The sequence below is a fragment of the Chlorocebus sabaeus genome, chromosome 18 (genome assembly GCF_047675955.1).
Source record: "Chlorocebus sabaeus isolate Y175 chromosome 18, mChlSab1.0.hap1, whole genome shotgun sequence".
In the NCBI taxonomy this organism is placed as follows: Eukaryota; Metazoa; Chordata; class Mammalia; order Primates; family Cercopithecidae; genus Chlorocebus; species Chlorocebus sabaeus.
In genome coordinates, this window is record NC_132921.1 from 61,107,978 (window position 1) to 61,128,206 (window position 20,229).

General features: G+C 39.2%; 1 protein-coding gene across 1 annotated transcript in view; it reads right to left on the bottom strand.

Moving 5' to 3' along the window:
• The window catches only part of MIB1 (MIB E3 ubiquitin protein ligase 1), a 132,722-nt gene that overhangs the window by 88,088 nt on the left and 24,405 nt on the right, over nucleotides 1-20,229 (bottom strand). The window contains exons 3-6 of the mRNA XM_007974474.3: nucleotides 17,846-17,975; nucleotides 12,869-12,973; nucleotides 8,582-8,648; nucleotides 7,045-7,249 (exon numbers count right to left, since the gene is read on the bottom strand). Of these exons, the coding sequence (XP_007972665.1) occupies nucleotides 7,045-7,249; nucleotides 8,582-8,648; nucleotides 12,869-12,973; nucleotides 17,846-17,975 (507 nt within the window). The remainder of the gene's footprint in view (nucleotides 1-7,044; nucleotides 7,250-8,581; nucleotides 8,649-12,868; nucleotides 12,974-17,845; nucleotides 17,976-20,229) is intronic.

Sequence of the window (20,229 nt, forward strand, 5' to 3'; positions counted from 1 at the left end):
ATGACCAACCCTAGTAAGGCAGCAATGTGTAAGCTTTCAGTTAAAGAACTCAAAATAGCAGTTCTAAAGAAACTCAGTGAACTCTAAGATAACACAGAAAACCAACTCAGAAATTTATCAGAGAAATTTAACAGAGGTGGAAATACGTTTTCAAAATCAAACAAAAATCCTAGAACTGAGAAATATATTTGTTGAAATGAAAAATGCATCAGAGGCTCTCAACAGCAGAATTAATTAAGCAGTGGAAAAAAATAAAAACAGTGGGACTGGATATAGGCTATCTGAAAATACACAGAAGAGAAAAAAGAATGAAAAGGAATGGAGAAGGCCTACAGGATACACAGACTAACCTCCAAAAAGCAAAATTGAGTCAATGGCATTCAAGACAGAGTTGAGAAAGAACAAGGGGTAAGAAGTTTACTCAAATTATAACAGAAAACTTTCCAAATCTAGAGAAAGATAAAAGCAAAAACTATAAAAAAAAAAAAAAATCAATATACAGCAAGGTCAGAAATCATCAAACAAATAAAAACCAAATAATAACCAAACAGACTACCCCAAGACATATACTAACCAAACTCTTAAAGGTCAAAGACAAAGAAAGGATCCAAAAATAAGCAACAGAAGAGAAGGAAATAACACATAAAAGAGCATCAATTCATCTAGCAACAGAATTTTCAACAGAAACCATACAGGACAAGAGAGAGCAAGATGACATATTCAAAATGCTAAAAGAAAAAAACTGGTAATTAAGAATACTGTACCAACCAAAGCTTTCCTTCAAACATGGAGGGGAGATAAAACCTTTCCCAGATGGAAAAAAGCTAAGAAAATTCATCATTTCTTACAAGAAATGGTAAAGGGAGTGCATCAATCTAAAAGAAAAGGATAGTAATAGCAAAAAGAAAACATGTGAAGATATAAAATTCCCTGGTAAAAGTAATTACACAGATTCAGAATACTCTAATACTATAATTATGTGTAATCCCCTCGTAACTCTAGTATAAGACTAAAAGACAAATCTATCAAAAGCAAACAGTTAAGAGATACGGAATATCAAAAGATGTAGACAGAGACAACAAGAAGTCACAATGTGAGGAGTTAAAAAGTGTAGAGTCTTTTAGTTTTCCTCCGTTTGATTTTCTTTGTAATCAAAGTTAAGACGTCAACTGTTTAAAATAACTTGTTATATGTATAATACAGGGTCACGCCCTACTGGGCCTATGGGTTTTTTTCTTCGTGTGCAGAGATGAGAGAGAAATCCTCATTGGGCGCCAGATATAGGGTGCAGCCCTACTGGGCCTGTGAGTTTTTTTCTTCGTGTGCAGAGACGAGAGATCGTAGAAATAAAGACACAAGACAGAGACAGAAGAAAAGACAGCTAGGCCCGGGGGACCACTACCACCAAGACATGGAGACCGGTAGTGGCCCCAAGTGCCTGGCTGCGCTGTTATGTATTGTATGCAAGGCAAGGGGGCAGGGTAAGGAGTGTGAGTCATCTTCAATGATAGGTAAGGTCACATAAGTCACATGTCCACTGGACAGGGGGCCCTTCCCTATTTGGTAGCTGAGGCGGAAAGAGAGAGCGGACAGCTTACGTCATTATTTCTTCTATGCACTTTTCAGAGAGATCAACGGCTTTAATACTTCCACTAATTCTGCTACTGCTATCTAGAAGGCAGAGCCAGATGTACAGGGCAAAACATGAGAATGGACCAGGGGTGTGACTGCTGAAGCACAGCATCACAGGAAGACATTTAGGCCTCCGGATGGCTGTGGGCGGGCCTGACTGATGTCTGGCCTTCCACAAGAGGTGGTGGAGCAGTCTTCTCTAACTCCCCCGGGGAAAGGGAAACTCCCTTTCCCGGTCTGCTAAGTAACGGGTGCCTTCCCAGGCACTGGCACTACCGCTAGACCAAGGTCTGCTAAGTAATGGGTGCTTTCCCAGGCACCAGTGTTACCACTAGACCAAGGAGCCCTCTAGTGGCCCTGTCTGGGCATAACAGAGGGCTCACACTTGTCTTCTGGTCACTTCTCACCATGTCCCTTTAGCTCCTATCTCTGTATGGCCTGGTTTTTCCTAGGTTATAACTGTAGAACAAAGATTATTATAATATTGGAATAAAGAGTAATGCTACAAACTAATGATTAATAATATTCATATATAATGAAATCTATAATCTATTTCTAGTATAACTATTATAACTATTCTTATTCTATATATTTTCTTTATTATACTGGAACAGCTTGTGCCCTTGGTCTCTTGCCTCAGCACCTGTGTGGCTTGCCACCCACATATGAGATGCTTTTTGTAAGCTTCATGGTAACCAGGAAGAAAAAACATATAGTAGCTATACCAAAAATGAGCAACACAGGGCTGGGCGCAGTGGCTCACACCTGTAATCCCAGCACTTTGGGAGGCCAAGGAGGGTGGATCACTAGGTTAGGAGATCGAGACCAGCCTGGCCAACATGACGAAACCCTGACTCTACTAAAAATACAAAAATTAGCTGAGCGTGATGGCATGTGCCTGTAGTCCCAGCTACTTGAGAGGCTGAGGCAGGAGAATTGCTTGAACCTGGGAGGCAGAGGTTGCAGTGAGCCAAGATCACAGCACTGCACTCCAGCCTGGCAACACAGCGAGACTCCATATCAAAAAAATAAAACAACACAGGCTGGGTGCAGTGACTCACACCTGTAATCCCAACAGTGTGGGAGACTGAGGCAGGAGGAATGCCTGAGGCAAGGAGTTCAAGACCAGCCTAGGCAACATTGTAAGACCCCATCTATATAAAAAAAAAAAATTTAATGACCATGGTGGTGTGCACCTGTAGTTTCAGCTACTTGGAAGGCTAAAGTGGGAGGATCGCTTGAACCCAGGAGTTCAAGGTTTCAGTAAGCTATGATCATGTCACTGCACTCCAGCCTGAATGACAGAGTGAGACCCTGTCTCAAAAACAAAAAGTGATAAAATTTGTTTAAAACACACATTAAAACATACTACCAAAGAAAATCATCTAACCACAAAGGAAGAGGGCAAGAAAAAAAAAAAGGAAGAGTTACAAAACAACCAAATAACAAATAACAAAAATAGCAGTAATAAGTCTTTACCGATCAATAACAACAATGAATGTAAATGAACTAATTCTCCAACTAAAAGACATAGAGTGAGGCCGGGCACAGTGGCTCATGCATGTAATCCCAGCACTTTGGGAGGCTGAGGCGGGCAGACCACCTGAGGTCAGGAGTTAGAGACCAGCCTGACCAATATGGTGAAACCCCATCTCTACTAAAAACACAAAAATTAGACGGGCTTTGTGGAGGGCACCTGTAGTCCCAGCTACTTGGGAAGCTGAGACAGGAGAACTGCATGAACCCGGGAGGCAGAGGTTGCAGTGAGCCAATATCGTGCCACTGCACTCCAGCCTGGGTGACAGAGTAAGACTCCATCTCAAAAAAAAAAAAAAAAAAAAAGACATAGAGTGGCTGAATGTGTAAAAGAAAACAGCTTTAATGACCCAACTGTGTACTCCCTACAAGAAATTCATTTCACCTATAAAGACACATGCAGACTGAAAATGAAGGGATGGAAAAAGATATTGCACACAAATGGAAACCAAAAAAGAACAGGAATAGTTATACTTTTATATCAGATAAAAGAGACTTTAAGTCAAAAACTGTAAAAACAGACAAAAGTCACTATACAAAGTGGTCAATTCAGCAAGAGGATATAACAATTACATACGCACTCAACACTGGAGCAACCAAATATAAAACACAAACATCAACAGATCTAAAGGGAAAGATACACTACAATATCTTTAATAGTAGGGGACATTTCAACATCTAACTTTCACTAATGAAGAGATCACCATCCAGATAGAAAATCGACAAAGAAACATCAAAGTTAAACTACAATCCAAACCAAATATACTTAACTGACACACAGAATACTTCATCCAGCTGCCGTAGAATACACACTGTTCTCATCAGCACAAGGAACATTCTCCAAAAGAGACCACATATTGAGTCACAAAACAAGTCTCACTAAATTCAAAACAGTTGAAATGGTATGAAGTATCTTTTCTGACCACAATAGAATAACACTAGAAAGAAATTAGACATTATCCTGAACAATGAAAGGGTCAATAAAGAAATTAAGAAGGAAATTTTAAAATTTCTTGAAACAAATGAAAATGTAAACACAACATATCAAAATCTATGAAATATGGAAAAAGCAGTAGCAAGAGGGATATCTATAGCAATAAATACCTAATCAATCATTTAAAGCCAGGTGCAGTGGTTCATGCCTATAATCCCAGTACTTTGGGAGGCCGAGGTGGGTGGATCACATGAGATTGGGAGTTCAAGACCAGCCTGACCAACATAGAGAAACCCGATCTCTACTGAAAATACAAAATTAGCCGGGCGTGGTGGCACATGCCTGTAATCCCAGGTACTCGGGAAGGTTGAGGCAGGAGAACCGCTGGAACCCAGGAGGCTGAGGTTGCAGTGAGCTGAGATCACGCCACTGCACTCCAGCCTGGGCAACAAAAGCGAAACTCCGTATCAAAAAAATAATAATAATTTTAAAAGTAGGAAGATTTCAAATAACCTAACAATACAGTTCAAGGAACTAGAAAAGCAAAAACAAAGCAAATACAATGTAGAAGGAAGAAGTAATAAAGATGAGCAGAAATAAATGAAATTGACACAATAAAAAGAGAAAATATCAACAAAATGAAAAGCTGGATTTTTCAAAAGATAAACAAAATCAACAAATCTTTAGGTAGACTAACTAAGATAAAACCAGAAGACCCAAATAAAATCAGAAACAAAAATGGGGACATAACTGATACCAAAGAAATGCAAAGGGTCATGACAGAATATCATGAACATCTATGTACCAACAAATTGAAAAATCTAGAAGAAATAGATAAATTCTTGTACATAAAAAACCTACCAAGATTGAGACATGAAGAAATATCAAACCTGGCCAGGCAAGGTGGCTCACCTTGGGAGCACTTTGGGAGGCCGAGGTGGGTGGATCACTTGAGGTCAAGAGTTCAAGACCAGCCTGATCAACATGGTGAAACTCCACCTCTATTAAAAAATACAACATTAGCTGGGTGTGGTGGCACATGCCTGTAATCCCAGCTACTTAAGAGGCTGAGGCAAGAGAATCATTTGAACCTGGGAGGCGGAGGTTGAAGTGAGCTGACATGGTGCCACTCCAGCCTGGGTGACAGAGGGAGACCCTGTTTCCAAAATATATATATATATACACACACACACACACACACACACACACACAACCTGAACAGACCAATAATGAGTAACAAGATCAAAGAAGTAATAAAAATGTCTCCCATCAGAGAAAAGCCCTAGGGCCTGATGGTTTCAATGCTAGATTCTACTAAACATTTAAATAAGAACAAATATCAGTCCTCTCAAACTACTGTTGCTTTTATCAGCCAGGCGAGGTGGCTCAAGCCCCCAGCACTTTGGGAGGTCAAGGTGGGAGGATCACTTGAGGCCAGGGGTTCAGCGCCAGCCTGGGCAATATGGCAAGACCCTGTCTCTACTACAAAAAAAGTTTTTAATTTAAATTTTTAAAAAGAGAAAAAAAGAAAATGGCTTTTCAGATGCTGGCAAGAACACACAAAAAGGGGAACACACGTAGACTGTTGGTGGGACTGTAAATTAGTACAGCCACTATGAAAAACAGTATGGAGGTTCCTCAAAAAACTAAAAACAGAACTACCACATGATCCAGTAATCCCACTGTTGGGTATATATACCCAGAAGAAAGAATATCAGTATGTCAAAGGGAGATTTGTACTCCTATGTTTACTGCAGCACTATCCACAACAGCCAAGACATGAAATCAACCTAAGTGTTCACAAATAGACTGAAAAGATAAAGAAAATGTGGGCCAGGTATGGTGGCTCATTCCTGTAATCCCAACACTTTTGGAGCCCAAGGGAGAAAGATCACTTGAGACCAGGAGTTCAGGACTTGCATGGGCAATACAATGAGACCCCTTCTCTAAATAGAGAATAGGATAGCATAGAATAGAATAGAATAGAATAGAATAGAATAGAATAGAATAGAATAGAATAGAATAGAACAGTAGTACATATACCCAATGAAATATTACTCAGCTATAAAAAGAATGAAATCCTGTCATCTGCAGCAACATGAATGGAACTGGAGGTCATTATGTTAAGTGAAATAAGACAGACAAAGACAAATACCACGTTCTCACTCATATGAGGAGATATAAAGCGTGGATCTGATGGAGATAGAAAGTTGATTGGTGGTTACCAGAGGCTGGAAACAGTAGGAGAAAGGTGGGGATGAGAGAGATGGTAAATGCGTACAAGACTACAGTTAGATACAGGGAAAAAGATCTAATGTTTGATAGTACAGTTAGGCAACTATAGTTAACAACTTGTATAGTTCGGAACAGCTGGGGAAAGGAATTGGAATGTTCCCAATAACAAGGGGTGATGTTAATACTGATGGTTGTCCCAATTGCCTGTTCGATCATTACACATTGTATGCATGGATGAAAACATCACATGTATCCCAAAATATGTACATCTCTTGTGTATCAATAAAAAGAAAAAATAAGAGATGACCCTGGAGATATGCACCAAAGGAGTTTTAATGTAAAACCCTTCCCATTCAGGGTAGACTGATATAGCCCATTACCAACACAGAACTTTTAGGCTGTAGTTAGACCTAATAGTGATATAATGTATTCTCCTCTTGAAGGAAAAATAGTGTACAGAACACTGTATCATAAACATCCTCATATAAATTCACATAAACACACAAGAGACACAAACACACACACACACGTAATTCTTACCATTTGTTTCTCTCCACCTTACCAATATATACTCTGGATTTTTACTTACCATCTAAAAGCTAGCTTTAATGAGTATTTGGGTGTATCACATTATTTGCTTTCTCTAAGAGTCTTTTCTCTATATTAGCTTTATTTATCATCATCAAAAATTGATAGATATCACCAACCTATTGCCACTTGGATACTGTACTACAATGTCATGATCTTCATCGATGCCACAAACAGTTCCAGTTGTAGTTAAAGTCTCAAACATTCCATCAGTCCATCCTCCATGACCATGCTGCAAAGACTGTACAATTTCTAGGTCGAGATCTATATTTACCAGGTCACCAATCTGCAATCCACCAGGATTCCTGTTGCCATTCTGCTCACCTGTAGAATGGCAGGTGAATTTCAGAGGCAATTGAATAAAGGAGGGAAAAAAACTCACAACAACATGCAGCTGCGTTATCTTTAAATCACATGTAGATATTTTAGTTTCAGGTACCATCTAGTTTTAAAAGGTCTTGAGAACTCACTATAAGTATAAAATTTTAGAACTAGAAAGCTTTTTTTTTAAAAAAAAAAAAAAAAAGAAAGCCAAACAGACTCAAACACTGAAATAATATGATGACTTATAACAAAGACTGAGTAAGAGTAGAGTCTATAAAAGACAATTCAACCTTACATCAGAACACAAAGTTCCAGGTGTTGAAAATACTCACTTTTATGCCTGGATAACTTACTACCACTGTATCAGAACCACAATAACTAACTAGAGAATATGAATGAAAGCCTGGAATTATTTTTTCCCTTAAGTGCTTAGTACTATTTCATTTTAACAAATGGTTCCTGTGATTCTTGACCTAAAGAGCATTTTAAAATATGTCAAAGTCCATTCCCCAGATTATTTTCAAAAGCTAGTTCTGAGATGAATTCAAGATCATGAAACACTGGGCTGAGATCCAAAATATGCATGTTGATTTTGCATTTTTCTTATGAAAACAAGACACAAAACAAGAAAGCTTGTTTTGTGAAAGCAAGATAAATAGATGAGCTCATTAAAACACATAAATTTTTTTATGCCTTCTCCTTTTTTAAAAAAAAATTAAGGTATACTGCAAAAAAACAGCACTTTTTGCTACAAAGGCAAGTCAAATGATTTGAAGGAGAAACCCAGTTCACATGAGAAAGAAAACCAGAGAATAAAGATCATGAGAGTGTGGTAAAAGTTCATCCAGGCAACAGTAAATCTATAAAATGGAAGGTAGTTTTGGTTTTCTTGTTCCCTTTTTTTTTCATTTTAATGATACATGAAATTATACATATTATCTTAACCTTGGAGCTGTTCTTAGGAAGACAATTTGACAAAAATTCTAAGGAATTTTTAAGCACAAAAGTGTCAAATCCTATTCTCAATAGTCTATGACATACAACTGTTTTAATCTAATGCAAAATTTTTCAACAATGTAATTTACAGTTAAAACATAAAAGTTTCAAATATATTATGACATAAATGGCCAATCAATTCTCAAGACATGACAACTGAGTCCAAATAAACCATAATAAAAGGAAAAATACTTTAAGACCAAAGTAAAGCCAAAAAAAAATTTCTCTAAGTAACTTTAGTGGTAATTAACTTTTCTGAAGTCCAATTTAAACATTTTACCGATTCCACGAACTCTGACCCATTATTTAGTAATACTCTCTAATCTTCTCACTCACCTAGCACAGGGCAGTGATCTCTGTAGAAAGAACCTCCCTTGGCATCCTGGACACATTTCAGATCAGACTAAGAAGAAAAGAAACCAGAAAAATCACCCATGAAACTTCAAATATGGCTCAATATCTGAAATAGGCAAAATATTCATTCAGAACATACCCAAAACAGAAGTCAAGAATAGTCTAGATCAACAATCACACTAAATACTGCTTTCAAAAGTACTTGTAAAAACTTGTAAAAACTAGAAACCTGATCTTCAGATAGGTCATATTTTATTTACTTTTAGCCTTCTTTTAAAGTTCAAAATTAAAATGTCTGAATCTGGCCAGGCACAGTGGCTCACGCCTGTAATCCTAGGACTTTGGGAGGCCGAGACGGGTGGATCACTTGAGGTCAGGAGTTCAAAACCAGCCTGGCCAACGTGGTGAAACCACTTCTCTATTAAAAATACAAAAAAATTAGCCGTGTGTGCTGCTGGGCACCTGTAATCCCAGATGCTCAAGAGACTGAGGCAGGAGAATCGCTTGAACCCGGGAGGCAGAGGTTGCAGTGAGCTGAGGTCACACCACTGCACTCCAGCCTGGGCAACAGAGCAAGAGACTCTGTCTCAAAAAATAAATAAACAAAATAAAATGTCTGAATCTTATTACATTAAACCAAAATACTTATAATTAATAAATATTAATTATAATATTTTGAAAACCACGTGCTAAAAAAGAACAAATATCTATTACTGGAAATGTGCACAGCACATTCTTTTTTGTGTGTGTGTGACAGAGTCTTGATCTGTTGCCCAGGCTGGAGTACAGTGACTCACTGCAACCTCCGCCTCCTGGGTTCAAGCGATTCTCATGCCTCAGTCACCTGAGCAGCTGGGGATTACAGGCATGTACCACCGGGTCTGGCTAATTTTTGCATTTTTAGTAGAGACAGGGTTTCACCACGTTGGCCAGGCTGGTCTCAAACTCCTGGCTTCAACTAATCCACCCACCTCAGCCTCCCAAGTGCTGGGATTACTGGCATGAGCCACCACATTCCATTTTAAAGACACTTTTACCAAAAACAAACCAAAACCTGGAAATTATTCAAAACTAAATAGCCAATACAAAGTAGAAAATAACGAAACCAAATACAGTCTTTTGATTCCTTGTCCAGCTGATTTTCCTACTGACATCAATTGTTTTTTTTTTTTTTTAGATGGAATCTCACCCTGTCACCCAGGCTGGAGTGCAGTGGCACAATCTCGGCTCACTGCAACCTCCACCTCCTGGTTTCAAGCAATTCTCCTGCCTTGGCCTCCCCAGTAGCTGGAATTACAGGCATGTGCCACCACGTCCAGTTAAATTTTTTCATTTTCAGTAGAGACGAGATTTCACCATGTTGGCCAGGTTGGTCTCGAACTCCTGACCTCAAGTGACCTGCCCGCCTCTGCCTCCCCAAGTGCTGGGATTACAAGTGTGAGCCACCGCGCCCGGCCTTACATCAACTTTAGTCCTTACCTCGCCATAACCTGGTTAACTAAAGTTCCTTCCCACTTATCTTTTACAAGAAAACAAGTTACTAAGTATCTGAATGGAGGAGGTAGCTGCAGTATAATTAAAAGTACAGAAAATGTGGGCTTAGAGGAAGAACCTTGTGTATACTGTGAAAATTTGGATTTGGATTTACCTAACAGTACAGGTGTATATAGTAGATGATTAGAACATCTTACCCTATATCAAGGAAAGGAGCTCCTCTAATACATATGCACGTGCGCACCTGCACACATGCACATGCATGTGCACACACACGCCCACACACACACACACAGGACCCAACTCTTTTATAGCATCTTTTACTGTCACTGAATCCTGGCTAAAGAGACATAGGAGTCAAACTGTTTTTTTGGGATTTTTTTTTTTTTTGAGACAGGGTCTCTCTCTGTTGCCCAGGCTGGGGTGCAGTGGCATGATCACGGCTCACTGCAGCCTCCACCTCCCAGGGCTCAAGTGATCATTCCACCTCAGCCTCTCAAGTAGCTGGGACTATAGGTACACACCACTATACCCAGCTAATTTTTTTATTGTTTGTAGAGACACAGTTTTGCCACATTGTCCAGGTTGGTCTCAAACTCCTGGACTCAAGTGATCTACTGGTTTTAGCCTCCCATGGTGCTGGGATTACGGGTGTGGGCCACCACTCCCGGCTGTCAAATTGTTTTAATATAATACTTTACCCCAGCAATTTTACTTCTAGGAATCTATCCTAAGGAAATATACCCATAATGTACAAAGGCATATACACAAGGATGCTTACTGACACACTGCTTGAAGCAGTAGGGGAAACAAAATCCAACTCAGGTCCCCATCAAGAGAAATCTCATTAAATAAATAATGGCACAACCACATACTCGGCCATCAGTCTACATAAATACCATTCATTTAACTACCTGAGCACGTAGGCTTCATTTGAAGAAAATTAATAATCAATTGGAATTCTAAAAAACTGACAATTTAAAAACAGGCAGAGGCATGAAGAAAATGAAAAGCTGATAACCACTGCTACATACAATAATAAAAATTGGCAACTAAAGTATTTGTTTAAATTCACATGGCTGGCTTTTAATATATAAGTGGAATTAATTGGTCAGGTGTAGTGGCTCATGCTAGAGTCTCAGCATTTTGGAAAGCCAAGGTGGGGGATCACTTGGAACTCAGGAGTTCAAAACCAGCGTGGACAATATATATAGCAAGAGCCTATTTCTACTAAAATTTTTTTTAATATTAGTTGGGCATGGTGGCACACGCCTACAGTCCTAGCTACTCCAGAGGCTGAGGTGGGAGGCTTGTTTGAGCCCAGGAGTTCAAGACTTCAGTGAACTATGATTGCACCACTACACTCCCGCCTGAGTGACAGAGCAAGACCCTGTCTCTAAAAGTAAATAAATAAAGCCGAGCCTGGTGGCTCACACCTGTAATCTCAGCACTTTGGGAGGCTGAGGGGGGCGGATCATGAGGTCAGGAGATTGAGACCATCCTGGCTAACACAGTGAAACCCCATCTCTACTAAAAATGCAAAAAATTAGCAGGGCATGGTGGTGGGCGCCTGTAGTCCCAGCTACTTAGGAGGCTGAGGCAGGAGAATGGTGTGAACCCAGAAGGCAGAGCTTGCAGTGAGCCAAGATCATGTCACTGCACTCCAGCCTGGGCAACAGAGTGAGACTCTGTCTCAAAAAATAAATAAATAAATGGAAATAAATTAAGGGGACACTGGGATACTGTCTCCATTCCTAACAAGAACACAGACAGTTGATTTTAAAAAAGGAAATTTAAAGAATTCTTTGAATACGGAATGTATTCAAGATGAAAAGGATGTGAAAGGCATTAATATTTTGGCATTTATTTATTACACTCTATAAACTGAATAGCAAGATCAACTTTTTTTGAGATACAGTCTCACTCCGTCACCTAGGCTGGAGTACAATGGTGTGATCTCGGCTCACTGCAAGCTCTGCACCCCTACCCTCACAGTTCAGGCGATTCTCGTGCCTCAGCCTCCCGAGCAGCTGGAATTACAGGCACATGGCATCAAACCCAGCTAATTTTTGTATTTCAGTAAAGACAGTGTTTCACCATGTTGACCAGTGTGATCTCAAACTCCTGACTTCAACTGATCCACCTGCCTGGGCTTCCCAAAGTGCTGGGATTACAGGCATGAGCCACAGCGTCCAGCCAAGATCAGCGCTTGAACAATGGTCCATGAAAAATACAAAAACACAGGACAACTCATTGAATAAACCTCCATTATTTTTCTAAACACTTAAGTAATTCAAGGTGTTTCTAAGTCAATCATTTTCAATTATCAACACTATACTTTAAAAAATACCAAGGGGTGGGGAGGAATCTCCTAAAAAATAATTTTAATATCTGTTGTAATTTATATTTTTATAAGCTACCAGAGCACAGAATACAAATATATCACAAAATCTCATTATAATACTGTCTTCCAGGTCCATCCATGCCAAGGAGTGGTCTTACAGATGATTTCCAATCTTTTTGACAGATTTTCGTAAATAAACCCCGTGGACTTACACTGAAAATGGGTCAGCTCTACACAACCAATATACAGTAAGGTACCCAAACATTAACTAAAGGCAAATCATATTGACTATTACATAGTTTAGAGAAACATAGTAAAAACGTAAAGGTTCTGACAAAGGGAGATGACAAAGGAAAAATAATAAAAGAGCAGTAAGAGCTATTCATCCATCCAACATTTTCTTTCACCTGCTATGGCTCTTCACTACTTACCATGCCCTCAAAGCCAACTCTGTAAAGGTTCTTAGCACCATTATCCCAGAGGACATATGCTGCACTATGTGGACTTGATGCACTCCAGTCCTGGATTTCTGTTACCTAACAGACGTTTTTTGAGAAAAGAAGTTTTTTAAAGGGGAGGGAAGAGCTTAGTTCTTTTAATTATTACATGTAAATCTTAAAAATATTTCATCTAGCAACCTGTGGAACAGGATCATGAAAAATACTTATTTGCCAAATATGTCACTCCTAACATATATTTAAATTATCATTAGAGCCATATTTTTCCAGAATTATAAGGTAATTTCTAAAACCACTGTAGAAATGTTAAATCAAGAGGCTTGGGGATTACAGTGATAGATTATCAGAAAATAGAATTTGATACAAAATTTAAAATATTTTTAATCTTAAAGGGATTCCTTTAAGAACAGTTTTGTTTTTTGTTTGTTTGTTTTTGAGATGGAATCTCGCTCTTGTCGCCCGGGCTGGAGTGCAGTGGTGTGATCTCAGCTCACTGCAACCTCTGCCTCTCGGGTTCAAGCTTCTCCTGCCTCAGCCTCCTGAGTAGCTGAGATTACAGGTGACTGCCACCACGCCTGGCTAATTTTTGTACTTTATTAGTAGAGATGGAGTTTCACCATGTTAGCCAGGCTGGTCTCGAACTCCTGACCTCAGGTGATCTGCCCGCCTTGGCCTCCCAAAGTGCTGGGATTACAGGTGTGAGCCACCACGCCAGCCAAAACAGTATATTCTTTTAAGCCCATTACTCAATATGAAATTTTAAATCCTCAAAATGATTCAAGATAAACCTTTTTGGTCAGTTAAAAATTAACAAGCACAAAGCTCCTGAAGAGCCTTGGTGGCAATGTTTAAGTAGGTCTTGAGTTGCTTTTGCTCCTCCAGCAGTATTCCACAGTTGCAGGCCACCTAAAATGGCACGCCTACCATGGAAACTCAGACACTATCTCCAAGGCCCACACCCAACTAGTCTGATTCTTGAATTCACTGGATTAAAATTAAAAAAAAAAAAAAATACTGGGGTTGCCATTGCTTTAAGGCCTAGAATCACATGCAGGTTGAGTGTACTTATCTGAAATACTTAGGACAAGAAATGTTTTAGATTTCAAATTTTTTCAGATTTTGAAATATCTGCACTGTACTCAGAGCATCCCAAATCCAAAAATTTGAAATTCTAAATGCTCCAATGAGCATCTCCTTTGAACATCATGTCAGTGCTCAAAAAGTTTCAGATTTTGGAGTATTTCGGGTTTCAGATTTTTTTATCTGGAATGTTCAACCTGTACACAAAAATGACAAACAGTATTAAATTGGACCTTCTCAAGTAAACCTGACTACAGCAAAGAGTGGGAAGCTGTACACATGCAATTCATATTACTCTTCTCCATCTTGATACTTACAATCACAGCCATCCTTCATAGTTACTTAGAATGACAGGCTGAAGTATAACTTTTAAGGTGTACACTTAAAAACTATTACTTTAAATAAGATATATAATGACCATTCTTTTTCATCCTGTACTAAAGAAACAGTTTTGTAAGCCAGGTATTTCATGATGTATTTGTGGAAATAAAAAGGTTTTATGTTTAAGATCTGATGAATCACTTGAAACGTATTTTAAATTGTTAGTAAATTAGTCCATTTATTCTTTTAAATTTTGACATACATTACACATTATAAAATATAGCATATGTAAATTTGTTTTTTTTTTTTTTGCTCGTCACCCAGGCTGGAGTGCAATGGCACGATCTCAGCTCACTGCAACCTCCACCTCTGAGGTTCAAGTGATTCTCCTGCCTCAGCCTCCCAAGTAGCTGGGATTACAGGTGCCCACCACCACGCCCAGCTAATTTTTGTATGTTTTTTTAAGGAGAAACGGGGTTTCGCCACGTTGGCAAGGCTAGTCTCGTGATCATGGCCTCGTGATCCACCTGTCTCGGCCTCCCAAAGCATATATAAACTTTAAAGAAAAAAATAAACGGAACACCCATGTAATTATTACCCAACCTAAGAAAAAAAATATAACCAATACTTCTCAAGTCCCCTATGTCCATCTCATCAATCCCATACTCCTGCCTCCCATTAGAGGTAACCACCATCCTAAAGTTAGAGTCCACCATTTACCTTAATTTGTTTTATGATTTCTGCTCTACTAACCGCTATATAACCTTCCAAAGTAACAGTTTCTAGCACTCGAAGGTAAAACATGCAATCTGTAGCAAAAAGTTCCTTCTGATTCTAATATATTCAGATTTAACTTCATTTGTTTTCAAAAATGTGATGCTATATTAAGTCTGTATTTCATAGGATGAGTAAAAAGCATTTAACTACCTAAAAAACAAAGACAAATTTTGTTTAAATCAAATTTACTTTAAATTTCAAATTACTTGAAATAGAAGTAAGTTCATTAGTCAAGGTCCAAATCATTAAACGAAATTCCTTCATTTTTAATATGACTTGATTTATTACTGAGGGGGAAACAAAGTGGAAGGCATAAGAAAGTAACTATAGTAATTTCACATGCCAGGAACAGTTGCTAAAACCATTAGGTAGAATGTTGCCAAGAAACTCTGTAAAGGATACATCTGACAAAATTTGCACCTGTTCATCAATCTTAACATCACTAATAGCAAGATAATCAGACTTCATGTGCCCCTTTATGTGATACAGTAGAAAATATACAGCATCACATACGAGGTATGTTTGCCAAAATAAAATTGAACCTGAATCTAATCAAGCCTCTAGCTCTAACAACTAGTTTACAGGAAATACAAAGATTAAAAGAACAAGTTAAAGAAGTTAAAGAATACTATAAAGAATCAATTGGCCAAATAGAATCTGGTTTCTTCAACAAATAAATGGTATTTTTTTAAAGTTAATAATTGTTGAAGTTGGGTATGAGTGCACGGGAATTTATTATACTATACTTTCTACTCAAGTGTATGTCTGAAATACTCCATAATAAAGAGTCAAAAAAAATTATGATCTAGTATACTTAATCATACTTGTATAAAAAACAGCTTTAGAAGACTAACATGTATAGCAAGACTTAAGAAACACTTTAAGAACAGGCTGGGCACAGTGGTTCATGCCTGTAATCCCAGCACTTTGGGAAGTGGAGGCAGGAGAATCGTTTGAACCCAGGAGTTTGAGACTAGCCTGGGCAACATAGCAAGACTCCATCTCTAATATACATTAAAAAAACAAAAAGGAAGAATACACTACATACAATGAATATGGGTTACATCAGGGGAGTGGGATAAAGCATCCAGCACTGAAGGGGAAAAAGGGATGTTAACTTTCTTCTTTCTTCATTCACATACATAGGCCAAAACAAAAAAGTCAGACAATAGAAGTCACATTTGGTCTTAAAAATGTGCTTAATAATGTTAATCTAAAGATTTATTTTATGAAGTTCTCTCACTTGGAGTCACATGTACAAGACGGTTTCATTTCTCTTTCGTTTTGTTCTTTTCATTTGTTTTGAGATAGAGTCTTACCCTGTCACCCAGGCTGGAGTGCAGTGGCACAATCTTGGCTCATTGCTACCTCTGCCTCCCAGGTTCAAGCGATTCTCCTGCCTCAGCCTGCCTAGTAGCTGGGACTACGGGCATGTACCACCATGCCTGGCTAATTTTTGTACTTTCAGTGGAGACAGGGTCTCACCATGTTGGCCAGGCTAGTCTCAAACTCCTGATCTCAAGTGATCCACCTGCCTCAGCCTCCCACAAGTGCTGGGATTACAGACATGAGCCACCATGCCTGGCCCTCATTTTGTTCTCAAAACACAACATGTGTTAAATCAAAGCAAACCAAAAATGTAATACGAATGACTCAAAGCCTCAAGAATGCCTACTTTTATCCCAAAAAAGTGCCAATACAGCAAAAAACAGAAAGTTCCATTTATGTGGCTTCGAACAGCAAATGCCTTCAAAAGCTGATGAGGAAAGATGACTTCCAACCCCCTCTGACCACATAATTAACTATGGGGAAGACTATAAAGTCAATTTTTCAAAATAAAAGTATTAAAATTTTACTTCTCACATACTCTTTCAAAACAAGTTACCAGAATGTGTGTTCTACCAAAAGAGATGGTAAGCTAAGTAAGATGATAAAATGGGATACAGAAAACATGAGATCCAGTCAGGAAGAGAGGCAAAGGCATCTTTGTTCATCACAGGGCTTCAAAGGCACCTTCCAGGATGATTGCTGGGCACCAGGTATGGAAAGTGACCCGTCCAGATTGCAGCCGTGTAACACGTGGGGGCCAAACAAGTTGAAGGCTCTTATCCCTACTGCCACTGTACCGTTTTTATTCAACTGTGGACACACTGCCCAAGTGAACCTGACTCACAGTCTCAAGTGTACTTGGCTTATTTGGACTATGTAATGATAACATTCCCACTCTCCTCTTCACCCCCATTCCCTGCCACCTAGACCAGCTGAGGTCTCTCATTTCACCACACAGAATATTCTGCTTTGACCTACTGCTAAAACTCTGAGCCCACTACACTATCTACAAAGGGTAACAGAGGTAGGCGGGCTAGATAACAGCGTAATTGCCCACTGTCCCTCAGAAAAAGACCTTTAAGGGAAGATAATATAAAAACAAGTCAATTCAAATGAAATCTGAATAGCAGGAAAGTCGAGGACATGAGACACTGCTTAGGGAAGACTGGTCCAAATGCATTCAGAAAAGCATGCTAGGTAACAAAATGACAATATGAAACCTGAAGGTGGGAAGGTAAAACCTATCTAATGACCCTCTAAGAAACATCAATGCTTATAAAAAGCAAGAACAATCTTTCTACTTCCAGAGAAAAAAGAAATCAAGATTTTAAAAATTTTTATTGGCATAGAAAACAATGGACCAAGAAATTCATTTACAGTAGTGATAAAAAGCTTCTGAACACATACTGTAGAATACATGATGAATTAAGAAAAATACTGTACCTTTCCCCTACGTCCATTTCCTCCATCTTGATCTTCCCACTGCCAGTCCACTCCTCGCACCACTCTGGCACCTGCAAAGATTCCTCTGGCTGTAATCTTCTTAGATTTCCTACGAGACTCTAACAGAACCCTAAAAATAAAGTTATTTATTTTCAAGTTTATGTAAAAATAGGTAATAATAATTTACTTTTTAAAACAAAATTATAAAAATGTTATTTTGAAAGTAAAAGGATTCTTAATTGTTCTGGTTACTTCCATAACAGCATGACACAGGAATACCTTTTATATTCCACAGGTGATGATGATGATGGCAGTAGTAGTTGTAATAATAATCACAGCTAACTTTTACTGAGCTTTTATTATATAATATGTAAAAGCACTTGCATAGGAGTAAAGTGTGTTACACTCCTTAAGAGAAAGTTATCACTGTATTACCCACTTTATAAATGAGGAAACTCAGTCTCAAAGAAGTAATGTGCCCAAGGCCACGAAAGTTCAAATGTAATAGACTCCACATATGATCCTAGTCTAAGCAATTCAGGGTATCTATCACTATACTCTTCACTATTGTAGAGGTGGCAAACTCAAATTCTCTATAGCTTCCAGGTGAGTAATATAAATGACAGCCTAAGAAAGACAGCACTACAGTGGCAAATGGCACTTGACCTCAAACTTAGGAAGGTAACAGGGAATGGCAAGGACTTTGGTTGACTCAAAAGCATCATCAGTCTAAAGGATCCAGTCTAAAGGGCTCCACTGCTTCAACAAACTGTTGCCAGGAACAAACGTAAGCCCAGTATTGATAGTCTTCTGTATGCGGGGGGAGGGGAGCAGGGTGTTTTATGAATCCATCAACAGATTTTTGTGTGAAATCACCTGTTTTTTAAAACTAGCCATTATTCTGGCCAGGCGTGCTGGCTCACGTCTGTAATCCCAACACTTTGGGAGGCCGAGGCAGGTGGATCACGAAGTCAGGAAATCAAGACCATCCTGGCTAACACAGTGAAACCCCATCTCTACTAAAAATACAAAAAATTAGCTGGGCATGGTGGCGGGCGCCTGTAGTACCAGCTACTTGGGAGGCTGAGGCAGGAGAATGATGTGAACCTGGGAGGCGGAGCTTGCAGTGAGCCGAGATCACATCACTGCACTCCAGCCTAGGCAACAGAGCAAGACTACATCTCAAAAAAAAAAAAAAAAAACTAGCCATTATTCAAAAATTTAGAGTACTGTATTGATATGATTTGGCTGTGTCCCCACCCAAATCTCATCTTGAACTGTAGTTCCCATAATTCCCACATGTCGTGGGAGGAACCCAGTGGGAGGTAACTTAATTGTGGGGGCGGTTACCTCCATGCTGTTCTCTTGATAGTGAGTTCTCACAGGATCTGATGGTTTTAACAAGGGGCTTTCCCCCTCTTTTGCTCAGCACTTCTCCTTGCTGCCGCCATATGAAGAAGGGCATGTCTGTTTCCACGTCTACCATGATTATAAGTTTCCTGAGGCCTCCCCAGCCATGCTGAACTGTGAGTCAATTAAACTTCTTTCCTTTATAAATTACCCAGTCTCAGGTATTTCTTCACAGCAGTATGAAAATGGATTAATAGGCCGGGCGCGGTGGCTCAAGCCTGTAATCCCAGCACTTTGGGAGGCCGAGATGGGCGGATCACGAGGTCAGGAGATCGAGACCATCCTGGCTAACACGGTGAAACCCCGTCTCCACTAAAAAATACAAAAAACTAGCCGGGCGAGGTGGCGGGCGCCTGTAGTCCCAGCTACTCGGGAGGCTGAGGCAGGAGAATGGCGGGAACCAGGGAGGCGGAGCTTGCAGTGAGCTGAGATCCGGCCACAGCACTCCAGCCTGGGCGACAGAGCGAGACTCCGTCTCAAAAAAAAAAAAAAAAAAAAAAAAAATGGATTAATAAACGTATATATCAGTAAAATACATCTGTGGTCTGGATTTTACCTATACTAACCTGTTCTCACAGTACTACATACTTACAGAAGATTATGAACCTTGATAAAGATTCTACAGTCAAGTATCTGGGCCAGCTTGGTTCTCTAAGACCACGTATCCCTATTGTTCTACATCCTTCTCATTCACATAATCAGAAAGGTTTGGAGATTTTTGCTTTTGTTTTTCTAATTTTATTTCACTGTTCTATTCTTTTCACTTATTTATTTTAATAGAGATGAGGTCTTATTATGCTGTCCAGGGTGGTCTTGAATGCCTGGCCTCAAGTAATCCTCCCACTTCAGGCCTCCCAAAGTGCTGGAATTAAAGGCATGAGCCACCACGCCCAGTCCTATTCATTTTTGCAATGTCTTTATTATTCCTTAATTTTAATTGCAAACAAAAGACAAAAATAACCAACTTGTTCAAA